We start from the raw sequence: 24,157 nt of genomic DNA on the forward strand, positions 1-24,157 counted from the left end.
ATTCAACTTGTTTTTATCATTGGTTGTTAGCCACCCTGAGCCCGGCCTTGGCTGGGGAGGGCGGGGTATAAATAAAATTTATTATTATTATTATTATTATTATTAGCAGAAAACAGTAGTAGGAGACTCTTTCAGGTGGTTCGTAATCTATCGGAACCACCTTCATCATCAAGGCTGGGTAGGGACCCCAAGATCTCCTGAAATGCTTTTGCAAAGTTTTTTGCAGTTAAAGTCGCTCAGATTTAGAAGGAGGTAGACTCCACCATGGGAGCAGGGCCGGGGCAGGAGAGTGCTAGAGTCCTGTGTAGCCTTGGTCGCACTGATGATCTCCAGTGGGCTAGGGGACAAAGGTGAGAGCTGTTTCCTAGTTCTGCTGGATCTCTCAGCGGCTTTTGACACCATCAATCATAACATCCTTCTGGACCGTCTTGAGGGGCTGGGAGCTGGGGGCACTGTTATTTATACAGTGGTTCTGCTCCTTTCTTCTGGGCCGTGTCCAGAAAGTGGTGGGGGGGGATGAGTGTTCAGACCCCTGAGCTCTCACTTGTGGGGTGCCTCAGGGTTCTGTCCTCTCCCCCATGCTTTTTAACATCTACATGCAGCCACTGGGAGAAATCATCAGGGGGTTTGGGCTGGGTGTCATGGAACTTTGAAGTGCCAGGCATAGCCCTATTGGCTTTAGCCCAAACGTAGTAGAGTTTTCCTGCACAGCGAGGAAGCTAGTTGCGGCGGTAATGACTAGTCAGCTAGACTCAGAATAACTATTTACAGGATTTATTAAAAGGAAAAATAAAACCAGCAGAGTTTCTGCATACAAAACAAAGCAAAATAAATCCTTTCTTTCTCTCTCTCTCTCATAACCATACACAGCACTTCTAACTCCTTCAACACACCTAACAGCAAACTGTGCTAGCATTCCTAGATAAGAGAGTTGAGTGCTGGTCGTTAACCAATCAGAGTAAGTAGTTTCTAGGTGAAGCAGACCTGGGCTTTCTGCCAAGAGTAAATTGACCCTGCCTTGAGTTAATTGTGTGAAGCCAGAATCTGCAAGTTCCCATGAGAATCAATTAACAGAAACTGAACACCCCCTCACAGATTCTGCTGGACAATTAACATCAAATAACACCTATGTAGGAGATTATTTTTCCAGCAAACCTAAACCCTTGCACATTTGCTTGTTCTTTATCTTTGCCAATGGTTTAGTTAATACATCTGCTACATTTTCTTCACTTGATACATAAGTACATGTGATTATATTGTCTTGTACACAGCAACGTACATTTTGGTATTTTACAGAGATATGTTTGGAACGTGATTTGAAACCCTCTGTTTTACTTAAGGTTATACAAGCTTGATTATCAATGTAAACTTGTACTGGTTCTCCACAATTTAATTTAAATCTGCTAACAAATGCTTGAAATAAATCACCTCGTTGCACAATTCACTCAATGCGGCGTACTCTGATTCCGTTGATGACACACTTACAACGTCTTGCTTGCGTGACCGCCAGCTGATTAAAGCTCTACCGACCATTATGACTAGTCCTGTGACAGATTTTCTATCTGGCAAATTTCCCCAGTCACTATCACAGTAGCAACTCAACATTGCGTTCTCGGAAGAATTTAATTGTAACATATAGCCAATTGTCTGTTTGAGGTATCTCAGAACTTGTTTTACCCCTTTCCAGGCATTTAGTGTGGGTTTTGAGACCAATCTACTTAATATGCCTACTGCGTAGCTAATATCAGGTCTGGACCACTGTGCTAGATACAATAAACTTCCAATTACAGAGTGATATACATCAGGATGTTCAAATTCAGGACTCTCATCTATATGAAGTGTTTTTATGAAACCTGGATCCATAGGCACCGCTGCCCCTTTGCAATCCTGCATCCTGTATGTAGTCAGTAGTTGTTTAACTTTGTTCTGCTGACTAATTAGGCAGCTGCCATGTTGGGCCCAGCACACTTCCAACCCTAGATATGTCCTAACCGGGCCTAAGTCCTTCATTTTGAACTTACTGGACAATTGCTTGGCAAACCTTTTAGTTTGTTTATCTGTTTTACAGGCATACAATACATCATCTACATAAATCAGACAAAACTCTTGATCACTGCCTGTACCACGTACATAAACACAATTGTCAGCTGTACTCTGCTTGAAACCAAATGACACTAAGGCCTCATGGAAACATTTGTTCCAAGATCTTGCAGCCTGTTTGAGACCATATAGAGCTTTGTTTAATTTTAACACTCTATTGGAACCTGTCTCATAACCAGGCGGTTCGGCTAGATACAGGTCTTCTGATATTGATGCATGTAAATATGCAGTCTGGATATCAAAATGGTTTAACAGGAGTTTTCTCTTTGCTCCAGGCGTTAAAATCAGCCTTACACTGTCCCCCTTAGCAGTAGGGGGAAAAGTTTCGTCATAATCTTTTCCAGGCCTCTGAGAATATCCTTGAGCCACTAAACGAGCTTTGTATTTGTACTTTCCTGTCACCAGAGGTTTAAGTTTGTACACCCACCTGCAGCCTACAATCTTTGCCCCCTCAGGCGCTGCTACTGGTGTAAAGACCTTGTGCTCATTCAGAGAGGACATCTCTTCCTCCATTGCCTGTTTCCAGAGCTCTGCCTCCTCTTTTGGTAACTTTAACACCTCCTGAAAACTCTTGGGCTCTGCAATTACACTAAACACATTTGCAGTATCTGGAGAAAAACGCACCGGAGGCACTCCTTTGTTTTGTCTTTTAGATCTTCTGGGAGAAAATTTTTCTTCTGACCCACTTTCCTCCTCAGAACTACGACCTCTCTTTTGTTGCTTAGCAACTGGTCTCTGGCTAATTCCACTTTCTTGAGAGCTCTTATCTGAACTTTCCTCCACCTCAGACTCTGATTCTCTGTGTCTACCTTCAGAGTCATGGAGCTCCTGGGAAGGTTCAAACCAAACCTCAGTATTGGCATGTAGTCTCTCCCAGCCACTATGTTCACAAAAACTGGCATTCCTGGAGATCACAATGCCATTTGTCCCTTCAGCAAAGCGGAAACCTTTTCCCAGCTCCTGGTATCCCACAAACACTAATTGTTTGGTCTTAGGATCTCCCTTCTTTCTCATTTGTTTCGGAATTAATACCCAGGCTTTTGATCCAAACACATGCAAATGGTCAATTTTGGGTTTTTTCTGAAACAATTTAAAGTACGGGGTTGTACCTATTGTTTGATGAAAGAGCCTGTTTTGGAGATAACACGCGGTGAGCATGCTCTCCCCCCAATAAGACATGGGCAAATCAGCATCATCAAGCATGGCAAACATCATATCTTGTAAAGATCTGTTTTTTCGCTCTGCAACGCCATTCTCCTCTGGGGGAAAAACGTTCGTTTTTCTATGCCCAATGCCACGCTTTTGTAACCAATCTCTAAAGGCATTTGACATAAATTCGTCACCTCTGTCCGTCTGAATCCTTCTGAGTTTAATGGACAGAAATCTTTCCACAGATGCCACCCAGCCTTTAAACTTAGTGAACACGTCACCCTTATTCTTCATGGGAAAAACCCAAGAGTAACGTGTGGCATCATCCACAATTGTTAGTGAAAAGCGTGCTCCACCCCTACTTACAGCAAATGGACCAATTACGTCCATGTGAACCAGCTGTAGCGGTGATTCACTAACTCTGTCACTTCTGGGGTAAGAGACTCTGTGGGTTTTAACCTTTTTACAGACATTACAATCAAGGTACTTGTTACAACTCTTTAAATTACCCCCATCAGCCAATTCAGACATTTTTAGTACACTTTTCCAGCAAGCATGCCCCATTTTCCTATGCAATAAGTGCACACAGTTGTCATGTATAGCTTTGTTATTCACTGCAGGCTGAGATTTACTGACTACTGCTGCAACTTGAGATCCTGCTTTAAGCCATAACAAGCCTCCCTCTGACTTAGCAGTGCCTAAAATCTCACCAGCCTTCTTAATAATGCAACTGTCTCCTTCAAAATACACTTTAAACCCAGCTTTTAGCAAGCAATCTACAGACATCAGATTGCTCCTTAATGACGGCACACAAAGTACATTTTGCAGGCATTCACGAAGACAAGGAACAAAAACTGCACCCCCCGAAATCACTTCGGAAGTACTTCCGTCTGCTAGAGCCACCTGGCTGCGCTGTGCTGAGTTCTTGGAAACAAACAATTCATCTGAATTTACGATGTGCCGAGACGCTCCCGAATCGACCACCCAGACCGCTTGTTTCTCATCAGCAATCTTGACCTCGGCGGTCACCAGCTGAGCCGACTGTTTTTGTTTGAAGAATTTCTTTTTACGCTGCTGCTGCTGCTGATCTCGTCTCTGCTCCTGCACCGGCAACTGAGACTTGACCAACTCTGGACATTGTCGTTTTAGATGCGCTGAAGACCCACATCGGAAACAACGCCTAACAGCAAATGCTGACTCCTCACCAGTACGCTGCTTTTGCTTCACCTCTGGCATGGCATGAGAACTCCTTCCAAACCGTCCACCTATAGAAGCCTCTGCAGCCAACGACCTTTCTTGCCTCTTCTGCCATTCTTCAATCAAACGCCCAGTAACATAACTGACTGATAAATCATGCTCCTGTATGCCTTCTAGAGACAAAACTAAATTATCCCAGCTTTCCGGGAGAGAACTCAAAATAATAGCCACCTTCTCCTGCTGGTCTAATGCACAGTCTCTTTCCTGTAGCGCAGCAAACTTTAACTGTAAACTGTGTAGGTGTTTCTGCATTGTAACCCCAGGCTGTAACATTGCCTTGTACAATGCCTTGCGAATGAACAGCTTGGAAACCGCTGTCTCACACACATGGAGTTCTTTAAGTGCTTGCCACACACCTCTAGCTGTCTTGATTCCCCTCACATACGGCAACTGGGAATCTTCCAGCCCCAAGACAATTGTGGCCCTTGCTCTTTGGTCTTTATCGAGGTCTTCATCATCAGGCTTTGCAGGAAACTTACTCACCACTTGCCAGAGACGATCCCTCTGCAGCACTGCCTGCATGCATTCCGACCACAGCAAGTATTTATTTATTTATTTATTTACGGCTATTAGCCCATAAAGTATGTACAAACATAAAAGCACAGAGGCATAAAGACCGATATATTCGGCACCAGAAGGTGAACACCATGATGCAGGGGTGGGTCATTGAGCAGAGCCAGGTAACAGCTTGGGGCCCGGAGAGCTCCAAGGGACGGATCCCAGAAAAAGGAAAACTGAAGACGAGATCCGACATGCACTCTCTTCAAAACTGTCCGATTAGTTTGACCACAGCAAGTAATTGAAGTCATTCAGACGCTCAAAAGCCATCTGAACTGGTTGTGAGGCCATCTTGAGAGCGATGTCCCTGGAACCCGGAACCAGCTACTCACGACCACCGAGAGAGAAAACAGGAACCACAGCACCCAGCACTCACACGCTGCAGCTGTTGTCCTTGTGTCCACTGCGTCACCAGCTCACAACAGTCAGGAACCAGCCAGTGTCCATCTGCTGCACCAACAGGAACAACAACTTCTGGAACTGACGCCGTTGATGCTGACACCACCACAACTCAGGCTGGCAGCACAATGCCCATAACCTCATGCAACTTTGAAGTGCCAGGCATAGCCCTATTGGCTTTAGCCCAAACGTAGTAGAGTTTTCCTGCACAGCGAGGAAGCTAGTTGCGGCGGTAATGACTAGTCAGCTAGACTCAGAATAACTATTTACAGGATTTATTAAAAGGAAAAATAAAACCAGCAGAGTTTCTGCATACAAAACAAAGCAAAATAAATCCTTTCTTTCTCTCTCTCTCTCATAACCATACACAGCACTTCTAACTCCTTCAACACACCTAACAGCAAACTGTGCTAGCATTCCTAGAGAACAGAGTTGAGTGCTGGTCGTTAACCAATCAGAGTAAGTAGTTTCTAGGTCAAGCAGACCTGGGCTTTCTGCCAAGAGTAAATTGACCCTGCCTTGAGTTAATTGTGTGAAGCCAGAATCTGCAAGTTCCCATGAGAATCAATTAACAGAAACTGAACAGGGTGTTCATCAGTATGCGGATGATACCCAACTCTACTTCTCTTTCAAATCAGAAACAGTGAAGGCGGTGAAGGTCCTGTGTGAGTGCCTGGAGGCGGTTGGAGGATGTTGTTGTTGTTGTTGTTTAGTCGTTTAGTCGTGTCCGACTCTTCGTGACCCCATGGACCAGAGCACGCCAGGCACTTCTGTCCTCCACTGCCTCCCGCAGTTTGATCAAGCTCATGCTAGTAGCTTCAAGGACACCATCCAACCATCTCATTCTCTGTCGTCCCCTTCTCCTTGTGCCCTCCATCTTTCCCAACATCAGGGTCTTTTCCAGGGAGTCTTCTCTTCTCATGAGGTGGCCAAAGTATTGGAGCCTCAGCTTCACGATCTGTCCTTCCAGTGAGCACTCAGGGCTGATTTCCTTCAGAATGGAGAGGTTTGATCTTCTTGCAGTCCATGGGACTCTCAAGAGTCTCCTCCAGCACCATAATTCAAAAGCATCAATTCTTCGGCGATCAGCCTTCTTTATAGTCCAGCTCTCACTTCCATACATCACTACTGGGAAAACCATGGCTTTTACTATACGTACCTTTGTTGGCAAGGTGATGTCTCTGCTTTTTAAGATGTTGTCTAGGTTTGCCATCGCCTTTCTCCCAAGGAGCAGGCGTCTTTTAATTTCGTGACTGCTGTCACCATCTGCACTGATCATGGAGCCCAAGAAAGTAAAATCTCTCACTGCCTCCATTTCTTCCCCATCTATTTGCCAGGAGGTGATGGGCCCAGTGGCCATGATCTTGGTTTTTTTGATGTTGAGCTTCAGACCATATTTTGCGCTCTCCTCTTTCACCCTCATTAAAAGGTTCTTTAATTCCTCTTCACTTTCTGCCATCAAGGTTGTGTCATCTGCATATCTGAGGTTGTTGATATTTCTTCCGGCAATCTTAATTCCGGCTTGGGATTCATCCAGCCCAGCCTTTCGCATGATGAATTCTGCATATAAGTTAAATAAGCAGGGAGACAATATACAGCCTTGCCGTACTCCTTTCCCAATTTGGAACCAATCAGTTGTTCCATATCCAGTTCTAACTGTAGCTTCTTGTCCCACATAGAGATTTCGCAGGAGACAGATGAGGTGATCAGGCACTCCCATTTCTTTAAGAACTTGCCATAGTTTGCTGTGGTCAACACAGTCAAAGGCTTTTGCATAGTCAATGAAGCAGAAGTAGATGTCTTTCTGGAACTCTCTAGCTTTCTCCATAATCCAGCGCATGTTTGCAATTTGGTCTCTGGTTCCTCTGCCTCTTCTAAATCCAGCTTGCACTTCTGGGAGTTCTCGGTCCACATACTGCTTGAGCCTTCCTTGTAGAATTTTAAGCATAACCTTGCTAGCATGTGAAATGAGTGAAATTGTGCGGTAGTTGGAGCATTCTTTGGCACTGCCTTTCTTTGGGATTGGAATGTAGACTGATCTTCTCCAATCCTCTGGCCACTGCTGAGTTTTCCAAACTTGCTGGCATATTGAGTGTAGCACCTTAACAGCATCATCTTTTAAAATTTTAAACAGTTCAGCTGGAATACCATCACTTCCACTGGCCTTGTTATTTGCAGTGCTTTCTAAGGCCCATTTGACTTCACTCTCCAGGATGTCTGGCTCAAGGTCAGCAACCACACTACCTGGGGTGTACGAGACATCCATATCTTTCTGGTATAATTCCTCTGTGTATTCTTGCCACCTCTTCTTGATGTCTTCTGCTTCAGTTAGATCTTTACCACTTTTGTCCTTTATTATGGTAATCTTTGTACGAAATGTTCCTTTCATATTTCCGATTTTCTTGAACAGATCTCTGGTTCTTCCCATTCTGTTGCTTTCCTCTATTTCTTTGCATTGCTCGTTTAAGAAGGCCTTCTTGTCTCTCCTTGCTGTTCTTTGGAAATCTGCATTCAGTTTCCTGTATCTTTCACTATCTCCCTCGCATTTTGCTTGCCTTCTCTCCCCCGCTATTTGTAAGGCCTCGTTGGACAGCCACTTTGCTTTCTTGCATTTCTTTTTCATTGGGATGGTTTTAGTTGCTGCCTCCTGTATAATGTTGCGAGCCTCCATCCATAGTTCTTCAGGCACTCTGTCCAGCAAATCTAAATCCTTAAACCTGTTCCTCACTTCCACTGTGTATTCATAAGGGATTTGGTTTAGATTGTATCTTACCTGTCCAGTGGTTTTTCCTACTTTCTTCAGTTTAAGCTTGAATTTTGCTATAAGAAGCTGATGATCTGAGCCACAGTCAGCTCCAGGTCTTGTTTTTGCTGACTGTATAGAGCTTCTCCATCTTTGGCTGCAGAGAATATAATCAATCTGATTTCGATGTTGCCCATCTGGGGATGTCCATGTGTAGAGTCGTCTCTTGTGTTGTTGGAAAAGCGTGTTTGTGATGACCAGCTTGTTCTCTTGACAGAACTCTATTAGCCTTTGCCCTGCTTCGTTTTGATCTCCAAGGCCAAACTTGCCAGTTGTTCCTTTTATCTCTTGATTCCCTACTTTAGCATTCCAATCCCCTATAATGAGCAGAACATCCTTCTTTGGTGTCACTTCGATAAGGTCTTGTAAGTCTTCATAGAACTGGTCAATTTCAGTTTCTTCAGCACTAGTAGTTGGTGCATAAACTTGGATTACTGTGATGTTAAAAGGTCTGCCTTGGATTCGTATCGAGATCATTCTATCATTTTTGAGACTGCATCCCAGTACAGCTTTCGCCACTCTTTTGTTGACTATGAGGGCCACTCCATTTCTCTTACGGGTTTCTTGCCCACAGTAGTAGATATGATAGTCATCCGAACTGAATTCGCCCATTCCCGTCCATTTTAGCTCACTGATGCCCAGGATGTCAATATTTATTCTTGCCATCTCATTTTTGACCACATCCAACTTACCCAGGTTCATGGTTCTTACATTCCAGGTTCCTATGCAATATTTTTCTTTACAGCATTGGACTTTCCTTTCGCTTCCATGCATATCCACAACTGAGCGTCCTTTCGGCTTTGGCCCAGCCGCTTCATCAGCTCTGGATCTACTTGTACTTGTCCTCCGCTCTTCCCCAGTAGCATGTTGGACACCTTCCGACCTGAGGGGCTCATCTTCCAGTGTCATAACTTTTATATGCCTGTTGTCTTTGTCCATGGAGTTTTCTTGGCAGGGATACTGGAGTGGCTTGCCGATTCCTACTCCAGGTGGATCACGTTTGGTCAAAACTCTCCACTATGACCTGTCCATCTTGGGTGCCCTGCTCGGCGTAGTTCATAGCTTCTCTGAGTTCTTCAAGCCCCTTCGCCACGGCAAGGCAGTGATCCATGAAGGGATCCATGAAGGTTGGAGGATAGATGGTGGCTAACAGATTGAGGTTGAATCCTGGCAAGACAGAAGTACTGTTTTGGGGGGACAGGAGACGGGCGGGTGTGGAGGACTCCCCGGTCCTGAATGAGGTAACTGTGCCCCTGAAGGACCAGGTGCACAGCTTGGGAGTCATTTTGGTCTCACAGTTGTCCATGGAGGCACAGGTTAATTCTGTGTCTGGGGCAGCTGTCTACCAGCTCCATCTGGTACGCAGGCTGAGACCCTATCTGCCTAGGGACTGCCTCGCCAGAGTGATGCATGCTCTAGTTATCTCCTGCGTGGACTACTACAACGTGCTCTACGTGGGGCTACCTTTGAAGGTGTCTCTGAAACTGCAATTAATCCAGAATGCGGCAGCTAGACTGGTGACTGGGAGCGGCCGCCGAGACCATATAACACCGGTCTTGGAAGACCTAAATTGGCTCCCAGTACATTTCTGAGCACAATTCAAAGTGTTGGTGCTGACCTTGAAAGCCCTAAACAGCCTTGGTCCAGTATACCTGAAGGAGCGTCTCCACCCCCATCATCCAGTCCAGACACTGAGGTCCAGCGCCGAGGGCCTTCTGGCAGTTCCCTCACTGCAAGAAGTGAGGTCACAGGGAACCAGGCAGAGGGCCTTCTCGGTAGTGGCGCCTTCCCTGTGGAACGCCCTCTCAGCAGATGTCAAGGCAATAAGCAACTATTTTACTTTTAAAAGACAACTGAAGGCGGCCCTGTTTAGGGAAGTTTTCAATGTTTGATGCTGTATTGTTTTTAATATTCTGTTGGAAGCTGCCCAGAGTGGCTGGGGAAACCCAGCCAGATGGGCAGGGTATAAATTATTATTATTATTATCATCATCATCTGTCTTGGGCCCGGTCTTATTCAACATCTATTCAACATTATTCAACATCTTTATCAACGACTTGGATGATGGACTCAAGGGCATTCTGATCAAATTTGCAGATGACACCAAACTGGGAGGGGTGGCTAACACCCCAGAGGACAGGATCACATTTCAAAATGACCTTGACAGATTAGAGAACTGGGCAAAAACAAACAAGATGAATTTTAACAGGGAGAAATGTAAAGTATTGCACTTGGGCAAAAAAAAATGAGAGGCACAAATACAAGATGGGTGACACCTGGCTTGAGAGCAGTACATGTGAAAAGGATCTAGGAGTCTTGGTTGACCACAAACTTGACATGAGCCAACAGTGTGACGCGGCAGCTAAAAAAGCCAATGCAATTCTGGGCTGCATCAATAGGAGTATAGCATCTAGATCAAGGGAAGTAATAGTGCCACTGTATTCTGCTCTGGTCAGACCACACCTGGAGTACTGTGTCCAGTTCTGGGCACCACAATTCAAGAAGGACACTGACAAACTGGAACGTGTCCAGAGGAGGGCAACCAAAATGGTCAAAGGCCTGGAAACGATGCCTTATGAGGAACGGCTAAGGGAGCTGGGCATGTTTAGCCTGGAGAAGAGGAGGTTAAGGGGTGATATGATAGCCATGTTCAAATATAGAAAAGGATGTCACATAGAGGAGGGAGAAAGGTTGTTTTCTGCTGCTCCCGAGAAGCGGACACGGAGCAATGGATCCAAACTACAAGAAAGAAGATTCCACCTAAACATTAGGAAGAACTTCCTGACAGTAAGAGCTGTTTGACTGTGGAATTTGCTGCCAAGGAGTGTGGTGGAATCTCCTACTTTGGAGGTCTTTAAGCAGAGGCTTGACAACCATATGTCAGGAGTGCTCTGATGGTGTTTCCTGCTTGGCAGGGGGTTGGACTCGATGGCCACTGTGGTCTCTTCCAACTCTTGATTCTATGATTCTATGATTCTATCATCATCATCATCATCATCCCACCATAGATCAAAATGAACAGCAAAGGCATCTCCTTCCTTCCTTCCTTCCTTCCTTCCTTCCTTCCTTTCTTTCTTTCTTTCTTTCTTTCTTTCTTTCTTTCTTTCTTTTTTTAAAAAAACTTTGCTCATTGCAGTATCACCTGAGATGAAAGAATCCAACAAGACATGAACTGGCCACCTACAGTTTCCTTAGTCAGTGGGGGAAGCCAGAGGTTGGCTTTTGATAGTGACAGCAATTAAATTCTACACAGGTTCAGCATACTGAGAATCTTTGCTTTCATTTTAGGGGGGGCAGGTTTCTGGCTCCCATGAGTGCAGAGAACCACCTGAAAATGTGGAGGGGGGATGCCTAGTGAAATATGTGAAGGCAAGACCTCAGTCTTGCTTGCAGAATTCAAAGTGTGTGTCTTCCACCACCTCCACCCCAAAGAGCAGGAAGCAGAACAAATGTTTGCAAGGCAAATCAAAAAATTTGTGATTTCTGCAACCTTCACTTTCTCATACCAATTTACAGAACTAAGGCTTTCCCTTTTGTGACCAAACCCTTAGGTTGAAATGTTAGTACCTTTGCTTTCTAATAGTTCAGAATGAACACTGTTCTGACCACAGGGCAATTATTGTGTTTGTATTGAGCAAGCTGCAAGCGTGAGACTTGGATAAGGCATCCAAACAGATCTACCACTTAGGTCTAATATGAGACCAGGACGGATAGCAAAAGCCTCTGATAAAATGAATTCACCCCCAATAAATGCAATGAATATTTTTTCATGGTTTGCATTCTGCAGCATCATGTAGCACCAGTAATTTTTGCATATTTCCCCGTGTATCAGAGGTTTTCCTTGAGTTGTCAAGCTTAGTATTGAATTCCAGAGGAGGAGCTGTTGTCCTGAGTTATCAATCCCTTTTCTATACAAACAAATCCCTGGGCATTCTCAGTGGGCCAGCATATGTTTCTGTGAATGGTGATAGTGATAGCTCTAAGAGGATATAAGAGGGCTTGCTTTGATTGCAGGTGGTTCCATGTTCAGTCTCTGTGGTGCTGAAAGGCAGAGAGAAAGAGAACACTGTTTGAAAAACTGGAGATGTACTGCTGGTCTGAGTAGAGTCAGGAGTGGGCAGCCTGATACAGTTGGAACTACAGTTCCCATCAGCCTTGGTCCAGCATAGCCAGGAATGCAGTTCTGCCACAGTTCTGGTGAGCCATCTCAGGAGCCGGCTAGGTTGCTGAGGGAAGGGGGAAAGGCCATTTCTGCAGCGGATTCATGCCTTTAGAATAATATCAACAGGCTCCATCACTTTCAGGTATTCAGGGAAGACTCCAAAGACTCACTCGATGGCTTTGCGCTAAGTTGTATTATTATTCTGCTTATAGTGTCACCTGCATTTTATTTATGCATTCACTGTGTGGGTGTGGGTGGGTGTCTCCATTCAGTTTGGGGCCACCACTGCCTCCTGTGGGAGTGAGTTCCATAGTTTAACTGTGCTCTGTGTTGAATAGGTTCTCTGGCTCTTCCATCTTTCAGCGTCATTGGTCCTGTCTTCCTGTGAATTCCACCCACCAAACGGAAGAGTCCTAGTTCTGTTTGATTTCAGGGTGAAGGTTTTGCCTGTCAGGCACGCAAAGCCTTTCCATAGGCTGTGGGTTCTTCCATCTTGCTTCTTTTGCTGTTTACTTATGCCGTGCCATCATCACCCACAATGCTTTTTCCAAAGTACAGGGGGAAAGGTCCATTCCTGAAGGCCACATAGTCTCAAATTCAATGCAGGGGTGGCAGCAGAAGGGGAGGGGGCCCAGATGAAGAAGAGTTTGGATTTGATATCCCGCCTTTCACTCCCTTTAAGGAGTCTCAAAGCTGCTCACATTCTCCTTTCCCTTCCTCCCCCACAACAAACACTCTGTGAGGTGAGTGGGGCTGAGAGACTTCAGAGAAGTGTGACTGGCCCAAGGTCACCCAGCAGCTGCATGTGGAGGAGCGGAGACTCGAACCCGGTTCCCCAGATTACGAGACTACCGCTCTTAACCACTACACCACACTGGCTCTCCAGATGAGGGAATAGGCACTGGCCTCATTTCCACATGCTTTGCCTGGCTGTAGGTGGGTTAGTCCAGGATCTTTCTTCTCCACACCCCCAGAAAATCCATGGGTCATTTATCCCAGGGTAACTGGTGGTGCCAACAAGAGCCTCTGCCAGGGCCTATGCTACTGAGAGGGATCTGGAGGCAGCTGTCTCAGGTGGCAGATTTTGGATGCCACTAAAAGGCCGACCAGCTGTCCAGTTTGTTTGTCGACAGAGGCTACTCTTTTTGATGCCAAAGGACCCTGACCTCACAAGCGTTTGCTCTCTGTCTCTCAAGAAAAGGAAGGCAATCTGGCAGGATCAAATAGATTCTATTCTTTCATGTGTATGAGAGAGCGTATCAGGAGACTTCTAATGCATCTGTTCTGTTGTGTTCCTGTTGTTGTTGTGTTATTGTATATAATGTTGGAAGCAGCCCAGAGTGACTGGGGCAATCAGCCAGATTGATGTGGTGAAGAAGAAGAAGAAGAAGAAAGTGTGTGTTGCTCACTTCAGTTGTTGGAAGCTTGCACAGGGAGACCTTGCTCTCTATTTATGAAACTTTTTTTTCATAAACTGCTTGGCTGTTCAATAGGGCATAAAACAGCTGGTATGAGATCATTATTTACTCTACAATTTCCAACTCCGATTTCACAGCAGTAAATGTAAAGTGTGTGTGTGTGTACAAAGCACTAGTTTAATTCCTGCTGTTGCCTAGAACTCCTTCCTTCCTTCTCTCCTGGCTTCCCATTCTTCACACCTTTTTTGTGATGGTTTCCTGTATATGAAAGACAGGTTCAAGACAGATGAGTTTTCACTTGTCTGTACCACTTCAGGTGGCCCATGGGCCTAACTGGATTGAATGTTCCTCTGCCCAAAAATAAAGAAGGATTCCTGCATGTAGAAGACTAGCTCTTCAGAGTCCCATGTCTTTGAGGTGCTAGATTTCTATGCGCAGATATGTTGAGGGGAGAGTTAGGAGGAACATTTGCTTTTATGAGCCCCCCCCCCAAAAAAAAACCTGTGCAAAACAGTAGCATCAAGGCACAGGTGTGTTTATTGATGTATGTCTTTAACTTGCCCATTGTCCAAGGTGCTGCAGGAAGCCTGCACTGATCTCCCCCACCCATTTTACCCTCATGACAGCAACTGATGAAGTGGACTCCAGTCCACGGAACCTTATGCCACAATAAATCTGTTTGGTCTCTAAGATCACACCAGATCCTTTGCTGTTTTTCCTGTGAGGTTGTGAGAGTGCAACTGGCCCATGTTGGTGGTCTGCATCACTGGGTGGAGATTTGTGCAAAGGTCTCCCTAGCCCTAGTCCAACCCATTGATCCCAGACCTGGCTGGCACTGAGTCTGCCTCACCTTCAACTCTCACTCCTGGCAAACTGCATCGGCAGCAAACTGCAGGGTCAGGTAAGCACCACCATAGCATTGTTTGCTACTGATCTGGCATTCAGTAGGTGTGCTTGTGAGATGGGGTAATTTCCAGAGCAGCAGTGGTTTGACTTCGTCCCTGGAGGTGCATTCCATGGTCTCTCGAGACAGATGGGTTCTCTCCAACTCCACTAAACAAGCATAGATGCAGAACACCCTTCCAGGGCAGATCCACTTGACAAGATCACTGGCTACTTTTCCCAGGGCCATTGAGACCTAATTATTTCAACTTCTTTGAAGTCTCTCAGCCCCACTCACCTCACAGAGTGTTTGTTGTGGAGGAGGAAGGGAAAGGAGAATGTTAGCTGCTTTGAGACTCCTGAAGGGGAGTGATAAAGCGGGATATCAAATCCAAACTCCTCCTCCTCCTCCTCCTCCTCCTCCTCCTCCTCCTCTCCTTCTTCTCCTTCTTCTTCTGTTGCCACCCTCTGGACCTCTCGAGGAGTGGGCACACGAAAGAGTGATTATTGCTCTTAGATAAGTAGGAGTGAAAAAGATTACTTGAAACTAAACAAATCTTCCACTTAAGTATTATTAAGCTGAGCTTGGTTATGGCTCTTGTGTTGTTGAGCTAATGTTCATGCATTGCATTGTGCACTCGCTGCCCTTTCCTGGGGAAGACACTCCCGGTTAAGGACGTTATTGACTGGGACTGGAGAGCTCAGGGGCTCTTGAAAATCAGGAGTTTGGCATTCTTCTCCAAGAGAGCTCCATACTTCCTGACCTTTAAGTGCTGATAGCTACCTTTATCAATGATGCACGAGTCCGTCTCTCTGAAGCCTAGCCCCTGAAAATTGGTTTGTTCATTGAACATGCAAATAAATTACTTTCTGTGGGCTGAAACTAAATTGACATTTGGCTTGGGATAAAGTCCCTCTTTAATTATGTAGAAGGGGCAGAAAACTATTAGTAACCTTGAAACAGAGTGATTAAAAGTGAAGTCCTCCTTGCAGCTACAATTAATTTTAATCAGGTTTCAGCTCTTTGTATTTTTTGGCTTGATGAAGGCGTACTCCTTTTCACAGATTTCCCCAGTATTTAATTTCTGGGCCATGGAAATAAATGGCATTTCATAATAGTGGCTGGGTGTGGGGGTTTGATGTCCTGGTCGCTACCATGACGAGTGAAACCAGAATACAGAGTTCCAACAGTCACATCGTACCTGATTTTATGCCAGCTTCATTGTCTAGGTATTCACTCCCAAGCACAATTCATGGTGCTAGTGTTGACTCTGAAAGCCCTCAGTGGTCTAGGACTTGCCCCATCTGGATGAACCTGCCCCTGCCTTAAGGATTGTATTGGAGTCTTGGTTCTGCCTCCCCTTCACTGTTAGAGGTACAGTGAGTGGATATTAGTGACGGAGCCTTTTTGGTGCTGGCACCAAGGTATTTGGGTGGAATGCTGTTCCTGGGAAGATCCATCAGGCCCTTCCCCTTCCCCTGTGGGCACTCAGGACCAATCTGTTTGAGTCAGTGCTCTATACTTAGGGGAATGTGGGAAGCTGCTTTTTGCTGAGTCAAACCAATGGTCCACTTAGCTCAGAATTATCTACATCCGGGTTTCTTGAGATTGATGGGATTTCCCAGGGGGGTTGAAAGGGAGTAGAAAGGGGCCTAAGTTTTCAGAAAGGGGCCTAAGTTTTCAGAAAATAATGCATCCAATAGGTACTATTTATTCTAACTAATATTATACTAATCTTTATTGCTGCATTGCAGGGGGTTGGACTAGATGGTCCTTGGGGGTCCCTTCCAACTCTACAATTTTGTGATTCTGTGTAATGGGAGGAAATTCCAGAGGGTAGGTGCCACCACATTAAAGGCCCAGTTCTTATATTGTGCAGAATGGACCTTCTGATGAGAAGGCACCTGTACTGTAGCAGGACTCCTGATCGTTCCCACTCGGTGCCCTGGGACAGTTTTCCCCCCCTTGACCCTTGTGCCCTTCTGCTCTGTGGAGCATCTCTGATATGCACAGGCCGAAATTAAGCTGACAGCCTCTCTGGCCTGTCTCTTTCGATTCCCATCTCTACACAGCAGGAGGGCGACAGATCCACAGTTTTTGCAAATGTTCGAGGGGAGGGAGAAAGAGGAGGCAAGCTTTGTGATTTTGTGCCATTTTCTTTAATACATTGTGGGGCACAGGTATCCTTCCTTGAAGTAAATCAAAAGCTCATCAGGACCCCTGGTATTTACCATATTTCCCCCCCATAGGACGCATTTTTCCCCCTCCAAAAATGAAGGGGAAATATGTGTGCGTCCTATGGGGCGAATACAGGCTTTCGCTGAAGTTTGGAGAGCAAGAGGGGTCGGTGCGCACCGACCCCTCTCGCTCTCCAGGCTATCAGGAAGCTATCAGCAAGCCTGGGGAGCCCGCGGGAGTTCCCACAGGGCTCCCTAGGCTGCGGGTAGCAGCCTGCCGCCCGGTGCGTGGGGCGCTCTGCTTCAGGGTGCCCCACACACCGGGCAGACATCCGCAGCCTGGGGAGCCCTGCGGATAGCAGCCTGCTGCACGGAGCACGGGACGCTCTGCAGCAGAGCGCCCTGCGCTTCAGGCAGACATCGGCCAGCCCCACAAGCTCGGGGGACAGCGGGGAGCCGCAGCGCCACCATCCCGCTGTTCCCCGACCTGGTTTGGGGGGGGGAAATAAAGGGGAAATTTTTTTCCTTTATTTCCCCCCAAAAAAACTAGGTGCGTCCTATGGGACAGAGCGTCCTATGGGACGAAAAATACGGTATCTCCGTATTATCGTGCCACTTTCAGAAGTTGTGGCTTCCCCAGAGGATCCTGAGAACCATAGTTTGTTAAGGACGCTGTTAAGAGACCCCATTATTCCCTTCCCAGAGTTTCCTTGGAAGGAGGATTGACTGTTAAGCCACTTTGGGAATTGTAGCTCCAAGAGGGTGATAGGGGGCCTCTCTTAGCACCCTTGAGGAAGCCACATTTCCCATAATTCTTGGTGGAAAGTGATGTGATACTGCTTGGAATGCATAGTGCAGGTGTATAGTGAGACTAAGGAAAAGGAGGAGCCTGGGAGCCTGCAGGGTCACCTGCTAGCCTGGCAAGGAGGTAGGCAGGTAGGCGCTGGCTGAGCACAGGCTGAGCAGTGCCCCACTTGCCTCCAGTGTCAGAGGCAGTATTGCCTCTGAATGCCAGTTGCTGGAAATCACACTGGGAAGGGAGAGTGCTCTTGTGCTTGAATCCTGCTACTGGTGGACTTCCCACTGGAATTTAGTTGGTCGCTGTGAGAACAGGACCCTGGACTCGATGGGCAGTTGGCCTCGTCCAACAGGGCTTTTTCTTAACATGCTTAGGGATAACTATGCCATCCTGTATCCTGTTTAAAGACAAAGAGCCTCAAAGAGGGAAGTCGCCCATTCATAGTTAGGAAAATTTGCAGAGATCAGTCCTCTCTTTGAAGGAGCTGTCCAGTCCAAGACCAGTGCAAAGAACCTTAAGAAGGGAAGACTGTTAGGGGGCCTTGAAGGGGCCAATTGATACTTTTATCTGGACATGAGGCTGGGCAAGCACACAGGTCACAGTCTTTCCTGCTATGGTGGGTGAGATGTATTATTGGGTTCCTGTTTCAATTAATAGCAATTATTCCCAAATTGGCACCTGTACATATATAAATCAGCATTTGCAAAATTTAGGCAAACATTTGTCCTGCTTCACCCTTGTTCTGTGGCTGATGCATGAGTTCAGAGATAAAAGGCTTGCTTTGCACACAGAAGGTTCAAGGTTTTCACTCTCCAGTTAAAATGGCCTGTTGGCAGGTGGTGAGAGAGAGTTTTCCGCTTGGGAGGTGGGAGAACAACCACTCTTTTGAAACCATGGCTTGTTCCTCGCCCCTTAATCATAATTAAGTCAGTGAGCCTGTTGACATCAGAAACATCCCTAAAACCCTTTCCCGGATCACATTTCCTTTGATGTTTTGGAAAGAATGACACAACAGACCAAGGAAAACGGGTGCGGTTTCTCCCCATCTTCTGTGTCTTTGTTCACACTGAACCATGTTTTGTTAAACCATGGCCCAGCATTATGTGCAGACTCTGCCTAGTGGCTTAACTATGCTTTGTTTACTGCCAATCAAAAGCCATGGTTTGTTGTTGACTGTTGAAACTTGACTCGTCGGCAGGTAATCATTGGCTTGGCAAACACAGCATCCTTCCTTAACCATGGTTGGTTTGGCCACCCCAGACTTTGGAGGAACAAGCTGCATAGCTTGCCAAGCTACAGAAGCTCAAGGCCAGAGTAGCTGGAAAGCAAAACAGGCTTGGAAGAAACAGTCCACGGTGGGAGATCTTATAGAACCATCGCTTAGTGTTACATGCAAACGAGGCCAATGTGAATGAAATTAAGGTGGGGGTGGGGAGAGAGAAGGAAGCACAATCCATATAGCTCCTGTTCTTCTGAACACAACTCTGGATTTATTTCTGGCAACAGCTTTTGTCTATATTCTGTTCCTCCTCAGGTGCCATCAATCTCCCTCTATTTCCTTACAGTGAGCTTGTTTGATCCTTTCAAAATTGCATTTCTTCTTCCTTTTGAGCTGTTTATGAAAGTAACCTCCCCAGTGGGGAAATGTTCACAGGCCTTGTGGAGTTTTTTCGGTGGGCAGGGGCATTCAAGGATGTGGGGGATGTACTTTGCTTCTGTGATCACAGCCCCTTTTTACAAGCTTTTCGCTTTAGTCCAAAGCTTCCACCACCTTCCAAACCCACATTCTCTTTTTTTCTATGCTCATTAAAACAAACAGACAGACAAACATACAAACAAACAAACAAACAAACAAGACTTTGGAATTAATATTGCCACACTTGCAGCTCTTCCTTGCCAGTTGCTGGAGACATGACCCCCTGAGGGTAATAAAGCAGGAATGTTCACCAGAGAGCTGTCAGGTTTGAGAAATGAAAGGTTTAACTCAGGCCACAGCAAAAGGCACAAGGTGACTGGGACTAGTGAGGTCTCCTTTGGCACTGTTTCTTTAAAAAAGAAAAACCCTATTGACAATAAACATTTGGCCACTTCTTGAAACAGCAGATACAGCTCTGCTTCATTGTCAGGTGGTTTTGAGAAGTGTTGTAGAATCAGGACCTCCCAGGGAGGGGCCATAGATCAGTGCCCCCAGATTCAACCATCAGCATTACCAGGAAGGGCTGGGAGAGAACTGTGGACAGTGCTGAGCTAGGTGAACCAGTGGTCTGATTCCATGTATGGCACCATACTATGCTCCATTGGATATTGCAGAGGGAACATGGAAAAGGACAGACCCTTTCATCTGTCCAGCCTAGCATTGCCTGTTCTGGCGGGCAGCTGCTCTCCAGGGCCTCAGGCAGAGGAGGATCTTTCCATCACCCACTCTCAGTCCCTTTTTTTAACTGGAGATGCCAAGGATTGGCAGATGGGGGGGGGCAAGCAATCCCATGGGCCATCCCCAGTCCTTTGAAAGCGACTGACCATTTTCACCCAGGCATGAAACAGCTTCTTTTTCTTTTTGGAGGATGTTGCCTTTTCTCAAACGTGTGTCTTGTAGCCTGCATGTGTTCTGTGTTTTGCCTGAATATTTATGATTTTAAAACATTTGATTCATTCTGGTTCATTTAACCTTTTAAACAGAAGTGTGTGTGTGTGTGTGTGTGTGTGTGTGTGTGCACCAAAAAGTCACATTTTATGTTCTGGCAGGATGCTGTTCACGGAGGCCATTCTCTACCTCTAGGGCTATTTTTGTAAAATGCTCGGAGTTAGGAAGGAGAGAAACATAATGTGTGTTTGAGGGTTATAAATAGCCTGTGTATTTTAGAGAACCCCCCTTTTTGACTTTTTCTTTTTTTACTATACTGACTCAAAGCTTGATCGGGTCAGGTTATACATGCAGCAATCAAGCACAGAACAGAAATTCTTATGGTATTGCTCTGATTTACACAACAAAAATAGATAGATGTAAAATTCACTTTCTAGCAATGAACAAAGAAGAACTGTAGCGTTGGAAGGCACCCCAGGGGTGATCTAGCCCAACCTTCCACAGTGCAGGAGCCGTATATAAGCAAAGCAGCTGCTCTATCCCGCCTGACAGCTAGAGGAACTTGCTATGAGCTGTTTGATATCCTCAGATAATTGTCCCATCTAGCTTATTGCAGTCAACTGTCACTGGCAGCAGCACACCAGGGTCACCATTTCCATTGCCTGTTATATCATGTAAGTTGCTGGAGGAGATTGAACTTGGGACCTCCTGCATGCAAAGGTAAAGGTTCGGAGCAGGGGGAACCCGGAGTTGGAGGAACATCATAAAAGATGCAGGTGTACATTGGGATCGGGCAAAGGTAACTCGAGTTAAACAAGAATACCCATATGAAAGTTTTTCTCTGGCTACTGTGGTCAAGGTAACAGCTCCAGCAGCTTATCCATGCTTATGCCTCCCAAACATCGTTGAAAATCACATGTGTATTCCCCACTTTCATTCCAGATTGGCTACTGAAAAGTAATTTGTCATGGCCACCAAAGTGAACAATGGGCACTCTGGATGTGGCTCTGCCCACCTTCCTCTAATACTTTGAACCCAGCGCCTATAATTTTAGTAGTTCCGGACTTCCGGTCGGTGCCAGCGCTTAATGGCGGTCCTAGCTCCGAGCTCCGGAGAAGGACTGCTTCGCAAGTTCGGGTCTTACCCGCTACGGCAAGCGGGGGACCCCTAAAATCCCAGGCGCTGAAGCCTGAGAACAAGGAGACTCGGTGGGCACCTTTGCGCCCCCCGGTACCGTGAAAGAGCCTTTTTAAAGGCTACGGATCGACATCGGGAGTGAGCGCGGTGCTGAGAGTCGCTACCCAGCCTGCGAAGTGAAGCCGCGTCGCCATAAGCGGAGAGCGCCGATTCCTTCCTGAAAAGAAAATTTGGACTGAATCCCCGTGAGTAAGAGCTGAAATATAACCGGGACCTTTTAAATTTCAAAAATTGGGCTAAAAACGGGGGAGATCTAAACAAAGGAAGTCTGCCTCCCCCCGACTGCATGAAAGTGAAAGCAACGGAGCTTTAAACCTGCATCCGTTTAAACCTGCTACTTGATTAGCTTAACCGGACATTTAGACCCTTTGATCTCCCCTCTAGCTAGCAGGGCAGAGGGGAGGTGAATTTGAACAACAACTGCATGATTTGTTAGAAGTAAAAAAAACCTCTGCTGTCTCATCCATCTGAAAATGAAACGGTCTGCCTTTGTACCATACTGAACTGACTTTTCCCTGTGAAGTGATACCTTGATACAAAGTTTCCACAGTGCCTGGCTACTGTACAATACAAGAAGAAGTAGCATAAATTGGGCAACTGTGGCAATCTAAAGCAATAAGTTTTTAGTAATACTGACTTTGACCGTGTTAACTTCCCTTTTTACATTCTGGACAGACTCCTTTGTTTCTATACTTGGAAACTTTGTTCTATGGCCATTTTGATTTGCTCCCTCTAGAGGACAAAGTGAGGCCCGGCACGGCCTAAGACAGTGGAATTTTCCAAGGGACAATAAATCCCGTGGGAACTGACCTTGACATGAGTGGCGCACAAGAGGAGATAGTCACAAGAGCCAAAACCAAGCAACAACAACAACAGCTGCAGCAGCTACAGGCAAAGAAAAGAGGCTCAATCTCAGGCGCAACAGTTGGATCAACAGGAACAACAGGACAAGACAAAGGAGCAGCCGTCTCCATGGAAGCTGTGACAGATGCTTTGCTCAAGATAAATCAAACTCTGGAGTCTTTGACAAAACAGACTTCAGAGAATACACTAAAACTAACAGAAATTTCAGCAAGACTAAACCAGAATACAGAATCCATAAATAAATTGGTGGAGGAAAACGCCACTACGCGCCAAATTGCCGAAGACGCCAAAGCTACTGCGGGAGAGACACAGGAGAAGTTAGAGCCGATCGCCAAGAAGGTCTATGAGCATGATGCAACTTTGGCCTTGTGGGAGTTACAGAGGAAAGAGAGGAATTTAAAAATAAGACTGATTCCGGAGAATGAAGGAGACAACCTTGTGGAATACTTGACAAGGGAGTTTGTGGACTGTTGGGACCTCCAGGAAGACGAACTCAAAATCACGACTGCTTTTAGATTGGGCAAAAAGCAAAACAGAAAGACCCCGAGAGACTGTTTGATCACACTCAGATCCAAGGAGGAAAGAGACAAAATATTGGGACTACACTTTGAAAAGGCCTTGCAAATTGGAAACTCAGCTGTACAGATCTTCAAAGACATCCCAAAATACATTCTGGACTTAAGAAACTTTTATAAGGATTTAGCCCTTCTACTAAAGAAAAACTCTATCCGCTTCAGGTGGGAATTCCCACAAGGGCTGTCATTTGACTATAAGGCAAACAAGGTGAAAATAAAGACAATTCAAGATAAAGACAAATTTTTGGCAAGATACCAGGAGGATCTACAGAAGGGGACTGTGGACGCACTTGCAGAACAGAGGAGAGCGTTGGACATCCTGAATCTCTCGTTTGGACAAAAACCACCACCATCAGAAGAAGAGCAACAACTGGGAGCTGTTGGAGGAGCCTCAGAAAAATAGCAAGATGGCTCTGCAATTCCTCAGTTGGAATTGTAATGGGCTCAATGGGCCTTTGAAGAGAAGACAAGTATTTCATGTATTAAATAGAGAACAACTGGACTTGATATGCTTACAAGAAACTCATATAACTAGAGCCCACAGGAGATTACTTACAAACAAAAGGTTAGGACAAGAATTTATCTCATCAGACAAAGTTAAGAAGAGAGGAGTGGTAATATATGTGAAAGAGAAATGGGCTCCAAAAATGATATTCAAAGACGAACAAGGGAGATATCTGGCTGTGGAGATACAAGTACAAGGAGAAAAATTTCTAGTTGTTGGAATTTATGCACCAAATGAAGGCAAATCCGACTTTTTTAAGAGACTTCATGAAACGTTGACGGATTATTTGGATTACAATATGATAATCATGGGAGACATGAATGGCGTGGTCTCCACCAATATGGACAAGGCACAAAGACTAACAGTCACCAAAGAAGGGAGACTCCCTAAGACTTTTTTCGAAATGACTGAAAACATGGACTTGATAGACATTTGGAGAACAAGGAACCCTCTGGAAAGAGAGGGAACCTTTTTCTCCCAAGCAATGATGACCTGGACCAGAATCGATCAAATCTGGGTTACTAGTGGAATGGCTCCAAAAATTAAGAAAGTGGAAATCTGCCCAAAAACTTGCTCCGACCATAACGCCGTGAAGATGGAGATGAAGCTCACAATAACTGGTCAATTTAGATGGAGAATGAATGACACCCTCTTTCGTGATAAGGAGATTCTCACGAAGGCCCAAAAGACTCTAAAAGACTATTTTGAAATAAATTTGAGGACCGAC

The 24,157-nt window shown here is 45.7% G+C and overlaps 2 protein-coding genes and 1 long non-coding RNA gene across 3 annotated transcripts in view; 1 reads left to right on the plus strand and 2 right to left on the minus strand.

The window, feature by feature from the left end:
• LOC310698826 (craniofacial development protein 2-like) overlaps positions 1-9,253 on the minus strand; it is a gene marked incomplete at its 3' end in the record, with an annotated part of 31,447 nt that extends 22,194 nt beyond the window's left edge. The window contains exon 1 of the mRNA XM_083486558.1: positions 8,237-9,253. Within this exon, the coding sequence (XP_083342684.1) occupies positions 8,237-9,205 (969 nt within the window). The 5' untranslated portion in view covers positions 9,206-9,253. The remainder of the gene's footprint in view (positions 1-8,236) is intronic.
• Positions 1-24,157, minus strand: part of LOC310698918 — a 262,776-nt gene that overhangs the window by 96,527 nt on the left and 142,092 nt on the right. The gene's annotated exons all lie outside the window — the stretch shown is intronic.
• HS6ST2 (heparan sulfate 6-O-sulfotransferase 2) overlaps positions 1-24,157 on the plus strand; it is a 185,785-nt gene that overhangs the window by 94,005 nt on the left and 67,623 nt on the right. The gene's annotated exons all lie outside the window — the stretch shown is intronic.

The sequence above is a fragment of the Podarcis liolepis genome (assembly GCF_965112155.1).
Source record: "Podarcis liolepis genome assembly, chromosome: Z".
Classification (NCBI taxonomy): domain Eukaryota; kingdom Metazoa; phylum Chordata; class Lepidosauria; order Squamata; family Lacertidae; genus Podarcis; species Podarcis liolepis.